The sequence below is a fragment of the Bombus pyrosoma genome, linkage group LG13, assembly GCF_014825855.1.
Source record: "Bombus pyrosoma isolate SC7728 linkage group LG13, ASM1482585v1, whole genome shotgun sequence".
NCBI classification, from domain to species: domain Eukaryota; kingdom Metazoa; phylum Arthropoda; class Insecta; order Hymenoptera; family Apidae; genus Bombus; species Bombus pyrosoma.
Genome location: NC_057782.1, coordinates 7,900,553 through 7,925,810, shown reverse-complemented (window position 1 = coordinate 7,925,810; position 25,258 = coordinate 7,900,553). Strand labels below are relative to the sequence as shown.

Here is a 25,258-nt window from a genome sequence, read left to right as displayed (position 1 = left end):
CTCTTTTCCTTTAGTTGCCCGCGGCGTTGTTTTCGTTGTCCGATCTGGTGTGCTCGTAAAGCGAGGGGAAGAACACCGACGTTGCGAAAAAAGCGAGCGTTGAGCGGGCAATTTCCCATTTCAGCTGGAGCGCCACATTTTCCTTGACCCCGACTACGTAATGTCGTACGTCCATTTACGTCCCGTACAGCGATTCGCATGAAAAACCAAGTATTCCTGACTCTCGTTAGATTCTCCAGTCCCTTTTTCTAACGCCTGCATACGTTCTTTAAACGTTAGCTCTCTTTCATGTAGAGCATCTCTGTTCGTAGAAATTGCACCGCGATAAGATGCTACGCACAGTCCCACTGGACTCGTCAAAGAGAGTAAGTCGACCGAAAAGTTTTAGAAACTTCGTTCCTATTTCTACGGGATCGTTATACAATAAACAAACGGACGATGTGTTCTCGCGTGTTTTCCGTTGGTAATCTCGATGGGGCAGAAAAAGGAAAAATCTTTGAACTAGATCGAGCACAACGTTGCAAAAAACGAAGTGTCGCTTTACGTTCCGGTTGGCGAGCGACGCGCGATTAAACGACACCGAACAGGAGAGAAGCGAGCTCGAGGTAAGCGAAACATACACCGACAGGAAAGGTGGTTCTCTCGCGCAACTCATCTAAGCACGGTGACTGTTATCGAGCACGCGTGAAATTAAAATCAGGTCACTGCCGCTGACTGCCACCAGAACGACCGCTCTCGGTATTTTCAGCCCGACTTGAACGATCCTGCTTTATATACGTGTGTGATCGCTTACACTGGTCGGGAGCGGTGCACCGTGTCACCGAACGGTCGATAAAATTAATGGATGGCACTACGTATCGTAGACGAACGCTTTTTCGTGACGGTCCATCGAACAAATTATTTGAATCACCAGCATTCTCCATATTTTGTTTCTCGATATATTATCTCTCGATGTTAAGACAGAATAAAGCCGAAATTGCACTCATTGATTTCCACCTTTCTAATGACATTTCCTTCGAGAACTGGGGCAATGAAATTTCACGCAAAACAACTTTTGCAACGTTTCTCTGTAAGAAACATTTACGTATAAGGTTAAACATCACCGCTGGAACTAGTCCATATATCAAACGCTTTTTCAAATCCATCCTTTTAGTTGTGAAGCTCCGTGGGAAATAAAAATTCCCTTTAAACTTTCCAGGCCAATAATTTCATGAAAGCAGGATTCCGAAGTGTGTTCGACGGAGTCGAGATTTCATTTCACAAACTGCGGAACTCCATCCGGTAAAGGGGTTGCGTTTCAAGCGTCGTTGTGAACCTTGAAAAATGCCATTGGTGACCTCCATTTCATCCCTACAAAGTACACATAGGCGTTCTAATTACCCGCCAGCTATGTTTCGTAATTGATACTCGCGGTTTGAAAAATCTACAACCTATAAACCCGATATTTTACACTCAGCGCGCCATACTTGCAGCAGTGTACGTATATTTAATATCAAAATCAAATAAGAAGGCAGACATTGAAAATATAAAATCGATCGACGGTATATTGAATCTTAAAATTGTACCTCTTTAAAAGATACGATCCTGTCTTCTTAACAATGGTTCATAATGATTTTTTAACCTCGTTGATCCTAACTAAAGATCGTAATTGCGAATGGACCGTTTAACAGAGTTTTTCGAAGTCGCGAGACGTCTGCTAGAAAAAATCCATAAACGAATCATTCGGTGATATAAATGTTTGAAACTGCGGAAGAAGATAAGCGGAGGCGTCGCAGACATGAAAAGTCATCGTAAAGGGCGGGACGGTTGATCGTAAAGTTGAAACGAGCCGGGTGTTCAACGACGCGCAAGGCCTGTGCCTGCGAGTCATTTGACCCACATTGTTCCGACTTAAAGTCGATGTAGGGACCAGCGTATGTTTGCAATGACCGTAGAGCGGTTACAGCAACGAAGCATCATGTTCACCGTTAAAAGCCGAATGCAAACCGCAACGACGCGACACGAAGCGACGCGACGTAGCGTAGAGCCCTCCGTAGATTTCGGTTCTGATCGTGCGCCGTTTTTGCATATTCGATCGATGTCCGATAGGAACTCGTTGCATTCCGAACGAACGGAGCTTGTGTCAGCTGCAGTCGATAAATGGTGGCGCGTTTGTCTCCACCGCTTTCCACGTTTCTGGACTATGCTCGTCACCAATGCACTCTTAACGCCGCGTTGCTTTCAAATTTCCCATCGATGTATCTCCTTGTCGATTCGTTCACGTTCAACTTCACGATCCATGAACTTTGACGCAGATCGATAAATATTAGGTGTCCTCTCCTCGTATTTAAGAACGCACCAACCGGAGGAAGTTTACGCACATTCCTTATCGCGATCTCGATGTTAATTGATCGACGCAACGAATGTGTACACGGGTTCACGAAAATATTCGGACGCTTGTGGAAACTTGTTTCGAATACGCTATACATGTCGCGCGAAACATTTCGACACAAGTCCGAAGAAGTACATAGAAGTTAAGATATTTATTGGAAACATACGTATACTTCATAAAAAAGCAACTAATTATATCGATCAATATTTTAATATTTTAATGAGATCATTTGTATCACTAATTATATGTTTAACCATTCGTAACTCTTTATGAATTGTATATTCGCAATACATATCCTTTAACTTCTGTGTACATTTTCGGATTGATTTCAAATTTAATTAATGTAACCGTGACAAATGGCCGTCTCTCGTTATAATGTTAATGAAATTTCAAAATGTTTGCTAAAACACGTAATAGAAGGTTTCTACGAGTGTGCGAACGCTTCGATGCGCCACTGTACGAGGGCCAACGATCTGATCGACGCCTGAGCAATGAAAACCGAACGAGCAAAGTGGCTGCAACGAGCGGGCAGAGTTGGGCGCTAACTTTCGATTGGATTTGAAAGCCGGCCAAGTTGAAACCGACTTTCCAAATTCAAGCGGAAAATGTTCGCCAAACAAGGAGATACGCGAACGAATTCGCGGCGGGATTTATCGAGGGCCATTTAAAATATCACGATCCGCGTAAACGGGAAGAAATCGGCTTTTAAAACACCGAGATTTCGTTTTTAAGAGGGATTTACTTTGGCCAAAAGGACCGAATGCTTTCTCCGAGCGCGAGTGTTTTCTTAGAGATACCAGGCCGCAAGCTAAATCGGAGATAATTACGCGGCCGTGCAAACTTTGAGCATAATCGTAACGCTTCATCCTCGCCCAACTTCGCGTGCGTTTATCTGGAATATAATAGGCAGAGGCCGGAAGGGATTCGAGCTCGCCACATGAACATTTCTTCGAACATTTTCGTTTGCTGATTAATGGAGTAACCGGAGCGAAAAATGAGATCTAGCGTCAACAAAAATTCGCGTTGTTTTCGATACGAGTAAAAAAAAAAAAGATAAAGATATTCCTCTGAATGCCGTTGATGCCGCATAATGGGAAAGCAATGTACGCTGTGTTGTTGTACGTGTCACGTCCACTCGCCGGGCAACCAATTCAAGGGAAAGTCCATTATATTTTTTCCTCCCATTCGCTCGCTACGAGCCGACATCCCCATCGTTATTTTCAAGCTGAAGTATTTGTTAAACCGTCGCGTGAACTCGTCAGTTTCGTCGTGTTTTTGTTAAGGTTTGACGGATTGATTCGCGTCAACTAACGATCGATAAGGAAAAATATAACGCAACAATGTAGAGACTGGAGCAAGCTGTAAAATATCGTACCACGATTAGGATGAATGTCATATTTTAAATGTTATCACACGTAATGCAATTAATATAGTATGCCGTTAATATAATGTAATAAGTTAATATAAACAATATAATATATTAATATGATAAAGGAACAATTTTAAAGTCCGATATCGTACGAAAACTCTCGATCAATGTTATATCTAAATTCTCCGTCATCTCATCGTATTCTTAAAGTGTTCAAAATCACGTACATCGCATTATCTTTTAAATTTGCCTGCATAAAGCTATTGTAACTTGGTTTTATTGTTGAAGCTCGTGAAGAAAAATGAGCCCAAAGTCAGGAGACAGGTTGAACCGAGATCAGCAGCAACTGGAGCGTGAGAATTCCGTTTTCCACGCTCGAGAACGTGGCTTGGTTTTCTAGCGGGCCGAACACGTTTTATTTATTCACCGAGCGCTGTCAAAATTAGCATCGTGCGCTACCAAATTATCGACGGAGGATCGATTTCCGAACGCGTCAGGGACACTTCTCGGCTGAGCCAGGTGTGTTCACTGACCTAAACCCTGACGATCCCTTGAAAATTGTACGGAATGAAGCTGGTGAACGCGAAGCGACCGGTAAACGCATGCATCTAGATAGCGGGACGTAATATACTCACGTCCTGGGCAGACAGAATCCTCGTGGCAGACTGAATGGTCGTGCTTCCCGAGTGGGGTCGATGATGCAAGGATTCGGCGGTATTGTCTCGAGAGTACACACTCCTATACCAGGGCAATCCACTTGAGCTGTCTCGTCTGTTTCGATATTTCCTCCACACGTGCCTGTGAAACAGAACAAAACCTCGTCCTTCTCTCAGAATACTCGTTCCCTATTCGTCAGGCTCAACTATGCTTATTCGTGTTTCCTTCATTAAGAGGCAAAACTTTGAATGTGACTAACAATCCCACTTTCACACGCTTTGAAAACTGACAGAGATCTTTCCATTTTCTGGAGAACATTGCCATTTGGTTAGTGCATGCGGTTCTCAAACTAAATTTAATTTTTAGTTTACGACTATTAGACTGTGGATGTTTATGCGTTTAAAAGAGCGCAGAATACATATAATATGAAAAACGTAGGAAAAATAGAAAGTGCACCACTCGTCGAGATAATTACTTGGTGAAAAGAAATCGCTACTTCATTTTGTTTCCTCAATTTTGCTCGTAAAGTTACAAAGTATAAAAACCTACAGTCTAGTAATTAGTACTTGGAATACAAATTTGGAAGCCATACTGTATTTAGAGCGCCTCAAAGTGCGAGAAACGTACGTTTGAACTTTTATGTTGCAGAAAAGGAGCAAAAATATGTAGAACTTTCCATAATAGAGTTGATTCAATTTACATGCGAGCGTTTCTATTTACAAACTCGCTGCTATATTGAAATGCCTTTTGTTCGAAGTTTAAATCTGTCAGGTTAATATAATTAAATTTTAACCATGTTAGAAGAAGAAATCTTTCATAAATAACGTGTATTTTAAAATTTATGATGAAAGTCTCAATCTTAATTACCGAATAATGAATCTTCACGAATAATATTCGTCTGAATTTCTTATAATATGAATTTAAATTCGGAAAAACGATCGTTAAAGTCAATGGAAATGTAAATTTAGCAAACTTTATGTAATTTTAGCAACAATTAAAAATATCTCCTATTCCATGCAAAATAATTTATTAATGTACGAGCATAAATTACCTTAAAAGATATTATTGTTACGATAGGAGATTGTAATACCTTCGTTTCAGGAAATTCCAAATTATTTAGTCATTTCATAAATTTATAAAAACAATTTTATGTACATAGAGCGTCAGAGACCTTACTTTTGCTCAACCAGACAATAATTTAAATTGGCATGTATTGAAGAGGAAATTGATTCCTGTAATTCAATGTATTTAATGGAATTTCTCGAGCTCAATGTTGCCATTTTATTTCAGATAAAGCAGAGCACATTTTGTCATAAAATAGAGAATAAACTAAAAAAAAAAAAAAAAACAATGCAATCGCCAGTCAATAATTGAATTCCCGGTAAAACATCAACCAAAATCAAAGTGTAAATCCAAAAAACAATATACTAAAAAGAGCGAGTGCAAAGGGTTGCGGTCAAATATTTTTAAAAGGGCATTGTTTCGACCGTATTAAATTAAAATACATTTTTTTAAAAAATCAAGATCGTGAAAAAATTAATTGACCTAGTATTTGCAAAGGATTCAATTAAAAAGAGAAAACGAAACGATCAGAGAATTTTGCCCAGTAGCAAAGGGCGTATCTTCGCGAATGACGTGTGAACAACGCGGTGCAACGAAAAAGTTGCAATACTTAGCAATGAAACAGCCCTTTCGAACGGTTTGTCGACTTTCGATGAGTCAGTGATAAACAGTGATTTTAATTAGTAATCATATTCCCGCGTTTGGACCGCATTCGTACGTTTTAGTCCCTCTGGTTTATTTGCATAGAACGTAATGGCAATTATTTCGACAGGAAATCTCGGAATCGTGCCATTACAGTATAATACAATTTCCATTGAAACAAGACCTGGTTGCACGAGCTTCGAAAATAATTTGAATACATCTACGAGCAGTTGAACAACTGTCGAATAAATTGTTCTCGTTCTACTGAATAGACCGGGCATAATCCTCTGCTCGTGGTCGTAATTTCAGCAATAACGCAGGATTATTGTTTCCTCCCTTGGCTGCGACAAAAATTTGCGAGTTCCTGCACCCAGACAGATCCGTGGAATCGGTTTTTATTGCAAGGATGGCGTTAACAGAGTCACGACGTAGGCCGGAGTTAATTTTTCGGGATCAAGAGATCCGGTGAAACTCACGCTATTCTATTCGCGTATATTCTACGCGACGATTTCACCGAGAACGGAGTAAAATATTATCAAACGCTGAACGCTGAAAGTCCACGTTGACAATACAATCTTTTACGCAGGGTATTTTAAAAAATTGGGACAAAAACTCGAGGAACGTATCATTTCGCGGTTTATGTTACCTCGATGGAAACGATAGCCTTCGTTGACTTTTACCGAACGTTATCGCCGACGCATTGTAAATGGGGTGCAAGAATCGCGTGGGCTTAGATGTCGATACATCGTAAGGGATTAGAGATTACGAGGCAGCCAAGGCGACAATCGATCAACCCGTGAATTTCCTACGCAGGTAGGTGTGATAGTAGCAATGGTTCGACAGTGATCGAGTCGCGTGTGACGCGCACATCGGCTTTGTCTTTAATTGCCCCATTAATCAACGTCGAGGCTTTCGCTTTCGCGGTATAGCCACGAGCAGAGTCGTCTTGTTCGCAGTTATAACGCGACTGATGCTGTACCGTTAACTCATTCGCTGACTTAACGGTTTTTCTGTGCTGCTCTTTGTGCGGTTAGATGCGGATCTCGCCTCTGTCCCTTAACGCGATTTCGCGTGCACGCGATGCTACGAGCCGACTGCGTTGCGAATTTAGAGATGAAGAAACGGCACAAAGCGTATTGTTGCGCAGGTGTGCGCCTTTTCAAAATTGGAACGTACGAAAGAATATTTAAATATAGAGAGCGTGTTTCACCTGTCCTCGTGACAGACCGTACTCAATTAAGATAATCTTCGGCGCTTTTAAAACTATTCCAGCGATGAATAAAATGCAACACTGTAACGTATCGAAAATTCTCACCTTTCTCTCCTTTCAAGAGTACACGAGTACAGCTGTTTGCGCGATATAAAATCTCCGACGATAAGATAGGAAAGTATGGTTAAAGGAACGGGGCAAAAGTTTGCGGCACTTTCCTAAGCATACGTTGCGAGACAACCATGTTTCTCTTACCTGACGCCGAAGGCGATTCCCAGCGCGACGATCAACGGCAGCAACGTCGAAATACACGCTAGAAAAACTGTCTGTATATCTGAAAAGCCAGCGAGTATACCTGGAAAAAGTATATTCGTTAGGATAGTACGTGAAATCATGGTGTTTTAATCGGTCGTAAAAATTAAGTAATTCGATTTAACTGATACGCCGGGTATTCATATCGTACATTTCGGTCATGGCCACTGCGATTTCGCCAATTAAAATATACGAACTATACGAAACGAGAGAAATGGACGGATGTACGACTTTCCTAACAGTGCGCGTAGCGCGTATATTCCTCTAATTACGACGGAGAATGTCTCGAGAGAGCTGCAAGATGACGTCTATGTAATCTAATCGATGAGTAAGTTTGCCCGCCGTTCTAACTGATTAGCTTTCCCATTAAAATTCATCAAAGTAAAATGAACTTTAAGGTTGCAACATTAATTCCTAATCTATTCACCAACCTAACCCAAACTGCAACGTCAACGATGCATCCCAGAGAGATAAGCCTATCGTCCATCTCGCTTCCATTGACCCTAAAAGTTATGATAAGCGGACAGCATCGAAACTGCTACATACAATGAGCGAGTGTTCGGCGAGAAGATCATCACGGAGGATCGTCGAACACGAGAAATGGATGAATTGCTATTTCCGAAAGCTGGCGTCGCTTTACAGAAAGTCACCGTGTCTGTGGAAGAAGGACACGCGGGGTTATTTGGACAGCGAGTACAGACATCGTGCTTATAGTCGCATTCATCGAGCCATGGAGTTGCCGGGGGTGACTTTCGTCGAGATAGTCTTGAAGATTCGCGAGATGCGCCGCCTCTACGTGAACGAACTAAAAAGGTTACTGGGGGCCAAGTCGTACGGCCATTGTTACGAGATCTCGCTACCATGGTTCTACAATTTGCATCAATTTCTCTACCCGTACCTGGATTACGACGAGGCAGTCGAGTTGCATGTTCGTATCGATGAACTCGTTACCCCATTAGCATGAACGGTGGCTCGACGGTTTTACCAATAACTTTGATGTAGTTTCTTGTTACGAGGCTCCGCATCGAGACGTATGCCGTGTAACGTTTTTAATCCTCCGATTACAATGGCGCGGTCGATAGATGGAGCTGATGCGTCCGCTGTTTCTAACGGAAAGTTCCGATAAGCCGAGATGGATTACATTCAGACGAATAAATTAAGTTGTATTCTATTGAAGCGTTGTGCATGAGGAATATTAATGACTTGTGATCTGTGTACTCGATTGTACTCGGTTGCAGTAGAAAATCTACCGTAAAATACTAATTTTTAAACATTTTGATAATTTGCTAGTAATCTTTCGCGTATAAGTATCTTCTCGTATAAGAGTTTTATAATATCGACGAACAGGAGTGTACATCTACGAGTTTAACGAAAGTCCCGGGTAATATCGTCTAACAGACTCTCGTAGAAAAATGTGGACTGGCGCGGAGAATAAGAGAATTTTTTAAAGTAAAATACGATCGCTGAAATGGCTATATACGAGGATTCTTGTCGCGGAGCCTCGTGCACAAGTGCGAGATATAAGTCGACGGTTATAAATATTTAGAGATAGCTTTCCTATTCCGTGCAATATTTGCGCTATTATTTTCCCCCCGATGAAACGATTCGTCGTCGGATTTCCACAGAACGTAGACGAAACTTTTGCCAAGAATGAGAACTGCAGTTGCTTTCGATGCCTGATATCGAGTAGGAACACTCGTATTGAACATTTCTTGCCGTCTAGCGCACAACGAACTATCCCTACTCTGAATTCGATTAGTTCCCCTGCCGTCTCTTTGCCAGAGGTCAAGACTCGTCCTCGAACTTGCCCTCGCTCCTGCAGCCGAATTTCCTATACTAAGAAACGACTGGACAGATCTCCTTCCCCCGCAATCTGCACAACGATCAGTAGATGCACTTCCTGTTTGGAACATCGTGGAGATATGGCTGAGAACGAATTAAGGGACACGCGAGAGGTTGATCGATAATACAAAGTGTGAATTTGTTTAGATAAGAAACAGATTGTGGAAGTTTATGCAAGTTCATATTTTGAGGTAAATACAATCGAGGAAAAAATGTGCGCGAACAAACGTTTATTTTATTCGCTAAATATTATGAAATATATCGAGGATGTACCATGGATATTTATATAGAAGATGTACTCTGAGAGGCAGATTTTAACATTTAACATTTAAACGGTGAAACAAACAATTTTTTAATTCTATTTCCCCTTTTCTATCTCATGAAAATATAAATTTGTATAAACGTCCACAGTGTAGCGGTGTCTTTAAAAATGCAATTTGACTAAAAAGCGAAAGAGTCTCGAGTGAATCGCTGAAAAATTTAAAGAACAGCAAAAATTCAAAGAGAGAGATAGAGGGAGACAGAGAGGGAGAATGCTGAAAATTATCATTTTTGTCTTATTTCTATTTATTATTAAATATTATTCTGTTTATCTTGTTTTATGTTTAATGAATAAACACCTGCCTGCAATCCAATATTTCTACAGAAATAAGAAATTAATCCTTCTACTTAGAATTTAATGCGCAGAGATCTGAATTGATTGCCAGTGTAATGAAAATTAAACTAATTATCTTATCGTCTTGCGTTACTCATAAAAAGGAATGTTTAATTACGTGCACTCTCAAAGTTCTACACAAATACAGAAAGCTCGTTATTGAAATAGGTAAAGTGTCACGAATTTACAATCTGCGGATTACATAGCACAGCATCGAGTGACGATACTTGCGACACTGACTCCGATCAGTTGGAAACTTTCTCGATGACTGTGACACGTTGTCTCAGAAAGTTGGATAAACCGTATGCGCTTAAAGCGCAGGCAGAAATTCAACAAATCTTGGAGAATATGCTGATAAAATCAAAGGTAATCAAATCATCGGCTATAGAAACTGGAAGTAATTAAAAACGCTCTCATTTTACAGAACAATTCCCCGAAAAGGACTCGTTTACACGAATCGTCCTACGATTTGTGATAAAACGTATTGCAAGATCCAAAGCAAGGTAAATTTACAACTTAAACATCTGAAGAGCTGTCGAGTTAAAAATACTTGGTACATTGTTTCAGATCCAGCACGGAACGTATTGAAGAAATCCGACGTTCGATCGCCACCTCCCTCCGTTCATGCATAACAGGTAACTCTCATAAATATTACAAAAAATCCTGGTGGCATGAGTAGCTCGCGGGGAGCATGAATATCTAACGACAAAAAGCTTCAATCGGAGACTGAATTTCGTCGTATATCATGGTTCTAGCGCGCGGATGGTATCGATCCGACTTTGGTAGACCGCAGCGTTATGATTAGTATTCAGCGAGTGTCGCAGTCGGCCGGTCGGACAAGGACGAAGATGGCAAGATTTGCTCTGGCAAAACGGAGGATGCGTGCCGCACATCCTATCCCTGATAACAGGTTATCCTTTGATCGAAACCCCTCTCGCAAAAAGTCCACGTTCCTGCCGTTATTGCTACTAAACCGAAATGCGATCAGACGAAGTCGCGTTAATCCTCAAAGCGAATCATCGATTAAGGGATTATCAAAGGTTGTATCGAATCTCATTCGCCGTCGACAACGAATCGACGCGTTGGCTTGGCTTCGAGATCGATTACTCGGTGAAAAGAGTTCCGTTCGGAATGTTCAAGTTTTATAACGCGACCTCAAAAAAATCGACGTACTTTCAACAACTCGAGCCTTCGACTTTGCAAGTGGAAATTCTCGCCAGCAATTCACAGCAATTTTTCATGAAAAAGCAAGTTGGTGAGCGGCGCGGTAATAAATCCAGAGGGCCAGCAGGATTAAGCTTCGCCGGAAACTATTTTGCTCACCACGAGGCAAAAGGAACACGGGAAAACCCGGGAAAACCCGGAGATCTGTGGATAGTGTAGCGAGCAGTCGAGAGAACCTAGAACGAACGGGCAACATTTAGACCAATTCTCAAAATCCCCTTGATACACGATGAAACAGGATTCGAGTGTGCTTGGTCGAAAGACCTCCCAACGCGACTGAACGACTCGCGACTACCTGCCCTGTCTCTCGGCGCGTTTCGCATGAAATAATTGTCGGAACAGTTGAACACTCTCGGCGACATTTAACGCTGAACATGTCTAATTCATTGGAAACTGTGGTACGCCGCCAACAAACGTCGAGATCGTTTCCAAAGCGCATCTGGTTGCGCTAAACGAAGGCTGATCGAACTTCGCGAATCCTGTTAACACGTGGCTTTTCGCGATCTAGCAGCCGCAACTCGAAATACGATTTTTATCATGGAAGGGACATCAAAGCAAATTCCATCGTTCGCCAAGCGGAAAGGACGAACAAGGAAAAGGGGTAAGAGACAGAGAGAGAGGCAAAGGCGGACAAGGTTAACGGCGCAAGGAGAAATAGTCGAGGCGATTGGTAAGTGGCGTTTCCGGCCGAGAGCGGCGTAATGCAGTCCCATTAGGTTCGGCTTTGACCGGTATAACGCGCATTAACCGTATTCACAGGCTCTTATTACTTACTGTGATCGAGCTCGTCGTGTTCCACGAGGTAGCCGGTCGCGTTGTAGATGTGATGGTCGGGTTTAGCGGTACTGGTGACCGCAGCTCCACCCGTTACTGTCGTGGACGGATTAGTCGGAATTGCTGTGCTAGCGCTAATCGCGGCTGCGACCACGCTAGGTGGCGACGAGGATATCGTTGATACGAGATTCATCGTGCCCGTCGAGGTCTCAACCTCCGTCGCGTTCAGTTCACTCGTCATTGTTCTACCGTGAATGTCCAACCCTATGCTCGCATATCGCTTCTCTCGAAAATTTACGAGTCGAGTATAACCGCAACGCCGTTATTATTCCAAGGCTTACCGAACGGCGCTAACACGAGGTCATCGGTTCGATCGATCGGTCGAGACGGTCTGTCGTCCGATGGACGCGATCCAGCATCCAATTTGCAATTACTATTCAATTTAGATTTAAGCTACGCTGATTAGATCGGTTCGCCGCACGACAACCTCTTCGAGTTCAGGGATGCAAACGAACTCAGACCGAGTCGACGGACCTGAAATCGAGTTTCTTGCCACGCGAATCCGCACTTCCGTGCTTTGCATCTCTTCCACCGGTTGATAGGCGAAACCGAAATACGCGATCCGAACACAATTATAGCTCGACCAATGTCATTCAGCCCGAACTCCTTCAAGACTACCAGCTAATTGGATTCACCGACGTTCTACCAACCAATTAACCAACGATCGTTCACACCTCGGTACACGTACAAACAACTTGAATTAACGAGCTACTACGATACGATCTACCAATTTCTACGGTCCACCGATAACGCATGGAATGTCCCTGTTCGTTCAGATCTATCAGGACAACAATCGTAAATAGTTATTGTACGCGAACAAAGGAAACCTTCGTAATTTTTAGCCGACCTGTCGGTGATTTTTCACCCCTGACTGGCTTTCGCGAGTGGATTAAAGCCGACCAAAGAAAGAAATCCTGGCAACGGGAATGAGAAACTTATTTGCTCCTCGTCTATGTTGCCCTCTATGTTTCTCTCTTCGTGAAGTCACCAGACGATCGTTCCACGGTTCAATTTCACCGGTGTAGAAGACGATTTTGTTGGTATTTGTTAGTAGCCAACCGAGTGTCGCTCATTCTCGCTCTGCTTTCCTCCGGAGAGAACCGGCTTCTGAAACAGAAAAAAGGAAGTCCTTGTAGTGGATTGCCCGTGTAATTTCATTTCCTGCGGGGGAATTCATCGACCGTTGTAAGATTACTCTCGTAGCAGTTAGGGGGGGAGGGCGTTAAAGGGCGCGTTTCGAAGGAACCGTACAATCCGTCGCGCGATTCCCGAGACCGTCTCGACTTACGGTTTACGGTTTACGCGCCTCCGTCGCGGCGACTTGCTCGGTCATTAACCGTCGTTAAATGCGCCATGCTCGAGAGAAATCTTTTTCAAGGTCATTTCACGTCGGTTCATCATCTCTAGTGTTTCTGTGTCGCCTCCACCCTCCTTTTATCGTCCATAAAGTACCATCGAGGCACCGTTTCTAGCTGCTCTGCGTCATTACCAACGCCATTACCATGTTTTTTTCTTTGCAACAGTCGTTGTATTATGTAACGATAACCAAGAGAATCTCATGGGCGCTGTATGATAAGCCTGTGTAGTTGAAACAGGAAATAAACTCCTAGGTTTAAAATTACAAGACTTTTAAAAAGAAACAATAGATCGAACAAGTTTGAAAAAAAATGCTTAATCCCAAGATCAAGTGGAACGTGAATTTCGTTTAAATGGGATCGATTCAGTGTTCCAAATTATAAAATTCCTTTCCTGTTAAGAGCGAAAAGTATAACTTATGTTTTCCCCGTGTACTCTTCGTATCGAATAAATTCCATGAATGAAATTCTGTAATACATATGAAACACACGACTGTCATATTCCACTCCCACGCCCGCTTCTGAACCCCGTCGATAAATTCTGAAGCTTCCGGCACTCTTCATCTCGGCCCACTTTCATTCACCCCCTCAAATCTGTCTTTGTCCTCGTGACCATATCTTTCAGCTTCCCCTAGGCTTCTTTTCCGCTTTCAACTCATCTTATAAGTTCTCTACGTTACGCATCTACGAAATATTTTAAACGAAAGTAATCGTGGTGAATCGTGTCAGGAAGAATCGCGCGAGGAATACACGCAGGACGAGCCCGATTTTTCGCTGACGACGCTGATTAGTAATAGATCAATTTCGAATTCAAAACAGCTAGGGATAGACGATCTTGAAATATATCGTCCTATAATCACAATAGCTTTTCACAACGCGAGCATACCCGATAATTAAACTTGGCCGATAGTTAGCGCTGCATTGTTCCGCTAACAGTTTTCCGGGCATGCAGTAATTATTCATAAGCGTAAGTTCGTAATGAACGTATGCACGCGCGTTCTCGGCCAAGCTTGAATTTCGGTCACCGTAACCAACTTCGGTGACCCTCTGTTTTCCAATTTTCAACAAACCTTCGTTTTCCCACCGTTCTCATTTCGTGAACATTTCGCGAAATTTTCACCAAATTTTCACTAAAATCACCGACCGTTGCCGGAACCGTGAAAAAAAGCGCAATTGCTACGGAAAATTGGCAGAAATTGGACTTCCTTCGACTAATAAAAGTTGGAGAACGAAAGGAAAACCCTCGACGCACAATTTCATTGGATATTTAATATCGATAATTGGCACTCTATGTCCGTGGCGAAGCATCGTTAACACGAGCCATCGGTAGTTCGAACACGACTTCGCATTAATTGGCACGGCGCATTGAAATTGCAACTGCAGTGCGGTTGCCTCGAGGACACTCCTGCGAGCTCGGAGGCGTCGTCGCAGGATACAACCGTCCGCCAGTTCGGTTGACATCGTATAACGAACTCGAGTTCAACCTTAACAACGTAACGTAACAAGCAACACAGACGAGATTATTAATCGAATTGAAAGGCGATTCCGTCGACTTTCCAGCAAAGTTACCGTCGTACGCGCCTACCTTTCTTTCTTATCTTTTCGATGAATGCTCGAAACACCGACCACGGCTACTAATATATCAAACTTCTGAGTACAAACGCTCGCCGATTCAACGAGAACAGGGGAGTAACGGCGATTATGCGACGCCCTGTGCATTTTCGCGACCTCTTTTATCGTCATCCCTCATTTACCTCGACGCGCAGAAACTTCCAGGAATATCCGATGGACGTGACGTCTTCGGCCTGGAAATTATTTTCCAGGTAGCAGCTCCTTGTACAAACTATGACCGAGTCAAATTACGTTCATGGAAAGTCTCTAGCGTGCTGGTTCATCGAGAGGCGTTAGGGGGTAAAGAACATTCAACGTGGAAATTTATGGAAAGAAAAACGAAATATTCTCTTTGTCGCGGCGCAAAGGAAACAAAAATTTCCGACGAGCAGCAGTCGCGTAATCAACGGGAACGTTGCCTAGCTTGTCGCAATCAACGGTGAAATCGCGGAACCGCAGAAACGTAGGTGCCCGTGAGCCGAGATTTTAATGAAAATTTACATTCACCGCCGGTGTTCCCGGAATGCCTGTCAGACTCGGTGCGTCGTGCATCTTCCCGAGAAAATCAGCTTAACTCGGTTACCGTGTGGGAAGAAGATGATTCGCGATGTGGTTGCTCGTAAGTGGACGAAGGGTCGAACAGACGGGCAAGCCGCCTTCGAGATTCGTTCTCTCGGTTCGACGAACATCTGGCTGTTATGGCGGTTTAGTAATTCTTATGTAACGCGGCTTCCCCAAGATCGCCATGCCGATTTGCATAATCGAACTCGCCCGTTTGGTCTCTCATGCTACTAACAGCCACGCCAGCTAAACGCAGTTTCGGGATCTGCGGCGTTAATAAGAAACTTTCTCGGCATTAATTCCATTAGGTTCGTTTAATCGACCCCATGGCAGCGACTTTCGTGACTGTCTGTTTTAACGAGCCGCACAGAAATACCGATCGGCTTGGCCTAAGAGTCTAGGTAAGTAAATACGAGTAAATTTCTAAGGGCACCAGAAGTCGTCGACTCGTTATTAGTTCATTACACAGCTAGTTAATTTACTCCGAGCCTATAGACCATTGCGTGGAATAAATTTCGCGAGCTTACCCGCTGGGAAGATGGCGAAACATTTTGGACTTTGATCTTCGATACTGCTCCGAGGCAGGAACACGCTTTATAATTAACTTTTGCCGGAGTTCCTTTTGCATCTCGAGTTTCAGCCGATGCTCGTTAGTGGACGGAGAACGGCACTCGCCTCGATTAACTATTTCCTTGTCTGACACCGATCGGTGAATCTATCATTGAAAAAAATCTTTGGCGAGTAAAGCGAATTTTATCTGTGAGTTACAGCATGACGTGATAATGATAATTTTCGGAAAGAGACGAGCTGAAAATTCGATGATTTTCTAATTATCGTCTTGACGATCGATCAAACTGTTGGTACGTTTAATCAGCCGACAAGTTCTCGATCAATCGCCCATCGTGTTACTACACAAGCTACGCGCCAAATAACGAATGATCAATTAAATTACGCGACCTTTGCCAGTTTAATAGCCCTAATTACTAACTTAACGGACTCAATGCGCTCTCCTTGTACAATGAAAATCACGCTTGTACGGTCGAGATGAAAGCTGGCTCTAGTCGATAAATTTCTGGCAAAGCATGCTTATTTAATCGTATGCATTTGTAAAAAGCTCGCGCGTATAGAAACCGATCAACCGATCAAAAGCAAAGCAGAATAATGAATTTCGTTAGGCTATTTGGCATTCTATACAGATTCTGCGCTATAGCATAGTTAATCAATTCTGTAACCTACTTAATAATATTCTATACTACACTATTCAATACGCTAAAATAAATAGCCTGTTAAACGAAAAATACAAACTTCTTGCGATTTTGTTGGAAAAATAATGAATCAATTTTTTCTACCGATAATACGTATCTTTCTGTAATGTGGCTCTTTTCCACGAAGCACGTTCATGACGTTTGACACGAGGAATATGAAACTTCGAATGCACTTTATTCGAAACATGAAAATCTGAAAAGGCAATGGAACGATCGTTTCTACTGACTGAATGATTCGTTTCGACCGATATTAACCCAAAAGAAAGCCGACGACGAACTGGAATCTGAATCCCAGCGGATCGAGAAAGTCACTGGTGAACAAAGGGCGCATCATCTAGCCCGAGCTTCTATCTTGTGGTTGAACTAACCCCTATTCTGTCCAAGTAAATGATGCGGAAACTCTGAAGCCTGCATAAGGACGCGCTCTCCTGAAAATGCACCCGAAAATGAAGGCAATTTACAGCCACGTAATTTGCGAATGTCCGTGGTGCTCCTTTATCTAATAATAATGAAACTTTGGCACCGTCTGCTAATAATTGATTCTGCATTTCAATTTAATCTCAACGTGTAGAAACTTAATATACATATAATCTATATGCTATGTATATATACAATATACAATCCTTCGTGACAAAATTTCTAGCAAAAATTCGTTCGATTATATTTATCGCTACACATAGGCTATCTGTAAGAGTTACGGTAATATAATATCGCGAGCCAACAATTTTCCAGCTTGAATGAGATAATACGGTAACTTTGGAAGGTTCTGATAATTTTGTAAAATATATCTATTCGAGTTTACTTAAATTTCCATACGTATCTTGAGATCTATGAACGAGAGTGTAGTTTCATAAAAGTCCGATGCTCCCGGTGAGCAAATTTTCAACTTCTTAATATTTAACACACAGTTTTCATGAAAACGTCAAACTCGCGAAACTTTCTCACAAAGTTTTCGTTTATTTCTAGTGAAGCAAGTCGATCGTATATCTGTTCGCCGACGTGCCTGTTATCAATGATACAATCGCGTTTACGACACTGGAAAATTCTCCGGAGTAATATTCCGGCAGAATGTTTCGCAACATTGCATCGCCCGTGGCGCAGGATCCTGCCGACGTGGTGATTCATGGAAGCGGTTGGTCAAAGGGCAAACGAACTGCTTACCGAACTGAAAATTTATGTATTCGAGATACCAGGACTATCATAGGGAGGGACGCCTGAGAAATTTGTTGAACGATCGTCGAGGGTTGACCGGTCCCTCGTTTCGCGTACCATAGAATTTGACACAAGCATTACTTTCGACCTTGTCCTTTTCTTTTATGAAAAGTAAAAAATCGCCTGAGGTAAATGAAAACACCAAAAATTATATTCTCTGTCCCTCGCTTATGATAGAACTTTCATCGAGATATCCTTATCCTTATCCTTATTTTCAATTCAATCTCTTTCTTCCGTGAAAACCAAGTATCGTTTAAAAAAAAATAACGATACGATCAAAAATTGTTTCTCGTGTTCCTTACTGGTAATAGAACTCTCCCTAAAGTAAAGTAAAGTAAAGTTACTTTCGATTCAGTTTCTCTGTACCGTGAAAACCAAAAATCGTTCCAGACATAACCGAAAAAAACCGAAGATCGTTCTCCTGACTGGTAATAGAACTTCCGATGTGTTGGATCGAGCCGACATTCCAACTGGCTACGTAAACGAGTCTCGAAAATTCGCGTTCCGCTCGAACAAGTTAGATCGCTATCGAATTCCGTATAAGCGACGCAACAATGCCGTAATGTTTTCCCATGGAATGACGATAAACGTTTTATAGACGAATACGTATAGGATAACGTTTCGTTGCTGAAACGAAGGACAAAAAAGATAAAGAGCAGAAGAGAGACGGGGTAGAGAGCAGACGTATCGAATAGCGTTTTTCGCGAGAAAATGAGATTCCCAGGCTGTTCTACAACCTGTGCGAACGTACTGCTACAATTTCCCTAGCCGATTCTATGTTTCAAGGCGCTGAACGTGCGAGACGCACACGCGCAGATGCGAGAACGTCTAGGAAGTTGCCAGTGGCAAGTCGAAACAATTCCAGAGAATATCGATCATGAAATACACCGATAAGATCACAATGGAGTTCCGTTCCAGTGGTTTTTCAAAATTTGTCAACCGTAAGTTCTTGGAAAGCATATTCCGAGGTCGAGATGCACGTTACCAGTTGTCTGTACGATCGCCAGACCCAGCTAGGGGTAGGTGAGTCGAATCCCCAGAATCGGTGCGTAATTTAATTAAATCGCGTATCGTCGGACATTCCACGGTCTGGTCGTCGTACAATTAAACATGGTCTAACGAACATCGAGCGTAGAAGGGATGCAAGGTCGACCCTTTTGGCGAATCTACGCTGGCCTAACTTTCTGCTCGATAAGATCCTCCGATCGCTCGTTCGACTTTGAAAGACCAGCAGGAATAGGCTTGGCTACGCTAGAGAATGCCAGTTCTTCGTGTACACCTTATTTTTACGTTGTATAATAGTAAACTGAGATTCTCGAAAAGCAAATTGATCAACTCCACTTATTATTGGTTTCTTAATTTTGTTACACAAGTACCCTATTATTATATTATGCAATTAATTAACCGATATTATGCAGAATGACGGTGCACGTCGATGTCGCCAAGCTCTTTCGATAAGTTGATCAACGAAAACCCGGGGAGAAAGCTTGTCGAACGTCGCGACTGATCCGCGAACGTATCTCAAGCAATCAGGCTATCCACGCTAAACAAATTTTGTTGCAGACGAAGACTAATTACGAAAATCTAATAAGATCAAGTGGTATATCGAATTATGGTTGTCAGGAGGAAATCAAGCCTAATTACTTGGATCGCCTGTAACAGAGCCAAAGATAGCGAATATCTGATCAGGAACCTTCTACATAATTTAATCTAATATTATTAATGAGATTTTACAAGTCAACGAATATTATACGGACTATACCATTACGAATGGAATTTTACAATTCTCTTTCACGATAGATATAAATGATGAATTATCGTGCACAAGGGTGCAGAAATTAATTTCGACGAGTTTCGCGTTATACATCGGATCATGTAACAAGTACCCTGTAATCTTAGAAATTTCGCCTCGTAAATTAATTAAAAGCCGTAAAATAGTTCAAGGTTGGTGGTTTAAAATAACCTCGCATTGTCAATTCGATCTCATAGAAATGCCTAGGAGGAACACTTAGGAATTCGAAGAGGAATTCCTACTAACATTCCCAAGCATGGTATACCTTTAAGAAGACCTCGTCGCCTAATAGAATGAAAGACAGCGCACTTTGTGCTTGACGAACGTTTCCGTGGTAACTTGCGATTCGATTGGAGGAGGGGGTACGCCAACGGAATAGACTTTCCGGTTACGATTCTGAAAATGACGAGTTGCACGTGCTTCGTGCACCGGTGGAATCTCTCTGTTGGGAAATTCGCCAAGGTTCGTTAGCCCACTCAATTTCGACGAAGACCTTTTGAAAAGCGTAGCCGTGGTAGTCGCTTGTTACAATAGTCGCGTTCGATATCGCTCATCGTCGATTGTTGTACGGACATGGAATCGAAGGCGGTGCCTGCTTCTCTCTAGTTTCATAACGCCTACAGCGGTTAAAGAATAGCTGGCCTGTCTTCGATTCAACGAACGAAGAGACAAAAAGGGAAAAACATTTACAACGTGCAAGGAAAAGCAAGTATCGAGATAAGGAGAAACGTCTCTGGAGAGACTGTTTTCACCGCTATCTTAGAGATGGTGGCGCTAATAGAATTCTAGAAGCTGTTAGAGGCCCATTCAGCTGGTTGATGGCCTCCCATTGAATCGTAACTTCTTTAAAAACCCAGTAACGCGGTCTTCCTCCTTCCAGCGGAGTTAAGGATCTCTTAAGACGTTTCGCGAAAGCAAAGGCGCACGGTTTTATACATAAAATCAAAGCGATTGAATTAATTTACGTGCCAGCATAATAACTAAATAATTAGCTCAGTGTCCCTATCCAAGAAACGTTCGCGCGATGAACAACGACAACTCGAGCTTCAAAGCGAACGCCGCGTCGTGAAACAGAGCGTTTGACACAAGCTGTTAACACGTGTACGGCTTGCCAGACATACCGACCAAGTCTGTCGATGTACAGGCAGTCCGCAAAGTGCATGCGGTGCACTGCAATGCAATATCTCGGCGATGACTTTAGGAATGCACGCCACGATTCTAGGGAACGTATAATACATATTTCGAGTCTGGATGTTTGACTGTTGCAGAAGTACGGGAAAATCGTCGACGTTTACTCAAATAGAGCACCAAATATTGATATTAAACGCATCAAAAGCAAGACAGCCACGCGAAATACGAATACCAAGAGAAGATCTCGAGAGGAAATAAACGTATTAATTAAATTAATACCGGGAATATTAACGATACTGGGAAGAGAACGAGGCAACTGTCCTCTGTTGATCTATTACTCTACTTTATTTCTAATTCCGTAATATTTCTCGGAAACCGTCAATCTCCAAAGGAGTTTAAGACGTTCCCCTCCCCAGACAGCAAAGTTGTTCATTAATTACTCGAGCCGGTTAATTACAGAATTCCTTTCCGGTGTACATCGTCGTGGAGCATCTCCGGCGCGCAGTAACCGGCGAACGAGTCTGCCGAGATTTCTCCCGGACTAAATTTTTCCCGTGCGCTGACACCATTAAACACCTTGAAAATAAATCAGCCTGACCTGTAAATTTCCGCAGTTTATCGCGTTCTTTTTATACGACGACTATTAAAACAAGACTTTGAACTTTTTTTCTCGCTTCTGCTTCCTTTTTTCCACGACGTCGCCAAGCACGCGCAGTCGCCGTGAAAAATATCAATCGAGGCATTTTGACATTTTTTCGACTCCCTCTACTCGACCAAATAGGTAAACGAAGAGCGAAAGTGTCTCTTGAATGATGGTCGTTTTCACGTGCCGAGCTCGTTCTCGCGACGAACGCTGTGAAACGGTCGGTCGGTCGAGAACAGAATAGAAACGGACGAGAGAACGTTGAACACGCGACGACCACTTTGAAAATCATCGTATAGCGAGAGAGTGGTTAGGAGGGGTCAAGGGGTGCTTCGCTGCCGCTTGCTCCAGTTAAGTCGAACTGCTGACTGTACCACCGGGTGACGATCCGACAGATGCTTCTCTACCATCAAAAGCTCTCGTTTTTCTACCACTCACGAGTCTCGCCGCTTCTTTGGATTCTCCGTCTACGTCGAGAAATCTGTCTTCGAAACGATCCTCGTTGGAGACGAGCGGAGATACATCCATTTGAGAAACGTAAACGTTCCGCTACACTTTAGGGTGGCGAATGATAATAGAGAGAAAGTGCAGGTCAAGGAGTACTCCTCTCAAGAGCTGGAATGCAGCTCGCCGCACACCAAAACCACCCTTTCGATCCTGTTTCCTTGTCCGGCCACTGACACCAACATACTTCCAAGCAAATGTTCGATAATTCCTTGGCCAGCCTCTGTTTGTGCCACGCCTTGCACGGCTGAACAGAAATTAGTGGCAGGTATATACAATCTTGTAGTTGTTGCTAATCGCTAAACGTTTCTCCACGTTGTAGTTTCCAACTACGCTGCGATTTTGCTCGCAAGTAAATTGAACTTTGAACGTTTAACATGCAAAGGTAGTTCCCAACCAGTGCATTGTAAAGAATCGATCTCGGCTACTTTTCAACCTTTTTTAACAACGAACAAATTAATTTCCTGCGGGCATCCGGCGCCGTTGGAACGAGCGCAGAAATCATAATTGATTCGACTAATTTATGAAAAACGTCGGAGGAAGCAAATGAATTCATAGAGCGCAAGAGAGCGTGGAAAACGGAAGGAGACAGAGAGAAGCCAGGAGAGAAGATAAGAAGAATAAGAGAGGGAAGCAGGATAGAGCTCGTTATTATCCTCTAGAGACAGCCTGCGGAATTCCTGAGGAACAGTTTCACGTACTGTACGGCCACAATGAGAGCGACACTCAGCGCGTAAAGCTATTATTATTATTGGCGTTACTATTGTTCCATTTTGTTCTATTATGCCGCCATTTGTGCTTCAAGAGTAACTGTGAAACGATTGCGAGTAACGGAACAACAAATGAATTCTGACATATATCTCCGTGGGCGGTTCTTGCTATTGGGAAAATGTCGTTTGTTTAAAAGCATGCTGCAATTATTTGCCGGTCGATCGCGCTCGAAAATCGGTCCAAAAACGACTCGACCCCGAGTTGCTCCCTCTATTCGGGTCAGCCATTCGGTTGGCAAATGAATGGTTGAAATATTCAAAGGTAATCGCCACGCGTGCGCCAGCCGTGCGCTATTAACATGCGAAAATTTATCGCAATCCCGATCTAGGCTCAATCCGTTAGTGGATATAACTGATCGGTCTTACGAAAATGTATAGCTCGATCGTTTGTATTCGATATCACCGACCTAAGCACCCTGCCAGGCAAAACTTCCCATTTGACGAAGACAAATGTGTATTTGTGTGCCGGACAAAATTTCATTTCCAAGAGTCCCGAGGATATTGGCACGGACTGCTCTAACTACTTCGTAACTTTCCTCCAGTTCAAGTTATAAATAAAGCGATCGCATCGTTGGAGAAATCGATCGATCAACGGGAATGCGACTTATCGTTCGTTAAAAAATTATATTTCTCGGATAAAAAAAGAAGAGACTACGTTGTCCGGATGCGACGCAAAGGAAATTGCGTCGGAGACGGTTAATGGAAAAAGTAGGAACAAACCGTAACCTTTGTTACGCGATCAGAGCAGCTGAACTCTGTAATTCTGTACTTTATGGCACGGTAAGTTGTTCGTCTGTGTTACAAGTTTTTCCTTCAAAATGAAAATCGACTTAAACATAAGAGACGGTAATACGTCAAAGGAGTAAGATGGAATAAAGAGCACGAACATTTGCCTCTACGCTTACACCGCTGACTCAGCGTGTCTGCTCCGTTTCAAATTCGTTGTTGCACAGAGAAATTATTCGCTTATCGAGTTACGTGCCTTCGGTATGACTGCTTGTGTCCCACTTTCGTTGGAAACGGCATTCGATTCGTGAACGCACGGTTCCTGTCGGCTACGCGAATTCGATTATCCTTCGTTCGATCACTCGATAATTGTGAGAGATCGCAGATCGGTGTACCGGGGAGACGCGGACGTTCGAAAATCAAGCAGACAGTCGATTTATGAAACGAATGACGGAGAACTCGACGCGACATCAAGCATTCATCGGTGCATCGTTTAATCGAACGATTGTGGAGCGTGACTGGCTTTGGTCCGGTTAAATTCGACGGAAAATAGCGTCGACGCGAAATTAATCACGGCTACGATACCTCGTTAACTTTTCTGTGTTCAAAGTGCCGACACAAGCTTGTAATTATCTCTTTGCCGCGCAAGGAAATAATACTAGATATCGTTGTTGCGAAAATTTATCTGTTTAACACCCTACCAACAATACGCAGAGAATTATTCGAGAAGAATAGAGAAACAACCGAGCCATTTTTTCCACGGACGATACGCGTTAATCGCTCTGTTCCTGCGAGATTATTCAGATTTTGTCCGGATTAAGTTCTTTCTTTTCTTTTCAGCTGGCATTCCTGGATGAAATCCATGAACGTGCCAAATCCGGAAGACCGGATCTCGTATATCGAAGAACCAGCATGGGAGTACAATGTTCGGGAGAAATACGAAGGTCCGGAAAAGGTTCGCCATAAATCAAACGCATCGATATTGGCGTTGGTTTAATAAATGACCGTAAAGCGTAGAAAAAGGGGAGCACAGTTCGTTCCCCTGTATTTCCAACGTATCTGAGACACGTTATATATGATTTACATGAGAAATCAGCGCTATCACGAATGTTACTGGTTGATCGGAACGTTTGCAAAATATCCGATATTACGACAAAATACATTTTATCCCATCGCTTTCAACTCTACTGCTCGATAAGCTCACCTCTCCCTTTCTCTCTCTTTCTCCGTGTCTCTCTCTCTCTCTCTCTCTCTCTCTCTCTCTTTCTCTTTCTCTTGAAAGAAAACAGAAAATTTTAGTACGAATGAAGAAATCAACGTTATAAGTAACAATCATCGATCAATGATTATGCATGAACGCAACGTAAAAGTTATCTGAAACGGAAAAAGCAGCAACTGAATAGCAAAGTAGTTCACAGACCGTGATAAAACTCGTTTGAAACTCGTAAAATGATTTCCAGTCTAAGTTTGATACAATTTGCATATGCAGTATATGTCAGTAACGTCCTCT

The 25,258-nt window shown here is 42.7% G+C and overlaps 3 protein-coding genes across 17 annotated transcripts in view; 1 reads left to right on the top strand and 2 right to left on the bottom strand.

The window, feature by feature from the left end:
* The window catches only part of LOC122574217, a 52,389-nt gene extending 44,264 nt beyond the window's left edge, over positions 1 to 8,125 (bottom strand). Inside the window, exons 1-2 of the mRNA XM_043741543.1 lie at positions 7,567 to 8,125; positions 4,376 to 4,538 (exon numbers count right to left, since the gene is read on the bottom strand). Of these exons, the coding sequence (XP_043597478.1) occupies positions 4,376 to 4,538; positions 7,567 to 7,706 (303 nt within the window). The 5' untranslated portion in view covers positions 7,707 to 8,125. The remainder of the gene's footprint in view (positions 1 to 4,375; positions 4,539 to 7,566) is intronic.
* Positions 8,126 to 8,168: 43 nt separating this feature from the next.
* Positions 8,169 to 25,255, top strand: LOC122574220. Of its 3 annotated transcripts, none has more exons than XM_043741551.1 (7): positions 8,169 to 8,551; positions 9,249 to 9,578; positions 10,289 to 10,486; positions 10,545 to 10,623; positions 10,688 to 10,755; positions 10,876 to 12,014; positions 24,589 to 25,255. In XM_043741551.1, the coding sequence occupies exons 1-4, from the start codon at positions 8,171 to 8,173 to the stop codon at positions 10,593 to 10,595; spliced, it is 960 nt and encodes a 319-aa protein (XP_043597486.1). In that variant the 5' UTR covers positions 8,169 to 8,170; the 3' UTR covers positions 10,596 to 10,623; positions 10,688 to 10,755; positions 10,876 to 12,014; positions 24,589 to 25,255. The 3 variants fall into 3 exon arrangements, with proteins under 3 accessions (XP_043597486.1, XP_043597484.1, XP_043597485.1); XM_043741549.1 differs by lacking the exon at positions 24,589 to 25,255 and adding an exon at positions 12,104 to 12,244; XM_043741550.1 differs by lacking the exon at positions 10,876 to 12,014.
* Positions 12,356 to 25,258, bottom strand: part of LOC122574211 — a 31,155-nt gene continuing 18,252 nt past the window's right edge. For 9 of the 13 annotated variants that reach the window (XM_043741511.1, XM_043741513.1, XM_043741517.1 and 6 more), the window contains one exon: positions 12,356 to 13,285. The gene's annotated coding sequence lies outside the window, so the exon portion shown is untranslated. Of the gene's footprint in view, positions 13,286 to 16,232; positions 16,421 to 25,258 lie in introns of all 13 variants that reach the window. The other 4 variants (XM_043741512.1, XM_043741521.1, XM_043741519.1 and 1 more) reach the window with 3 other exon arrangements.

What these genes read in the sequence shown, in the direction of transcription:
- LOC122574220 (XM_043741550.1), top strand. Translation starts at nt 8,171, where the DNA reads ATGAGCGAGTGTTCGGCGAGAAGATCATCACGGAGGATCGTCGAACAC. An exon ending in ACGAGGCAGTCGAGTTGCAT is followed by an intron (nt 8,552 to 9,248) that starts GTTCGTATCGAT and finishes GGATTTCCACAG; the next exon opens with AACGTAGACGAAACTTTTGC. An exon ending in AATTAAGGGACACGCGAGAG is followed by an intron (nt 9,579 to 10,288) that starts GTTGATCGATAA and finishes TTATTGAAATAG; the next exon opens with GTAAAGTGTCACGAATTTAC.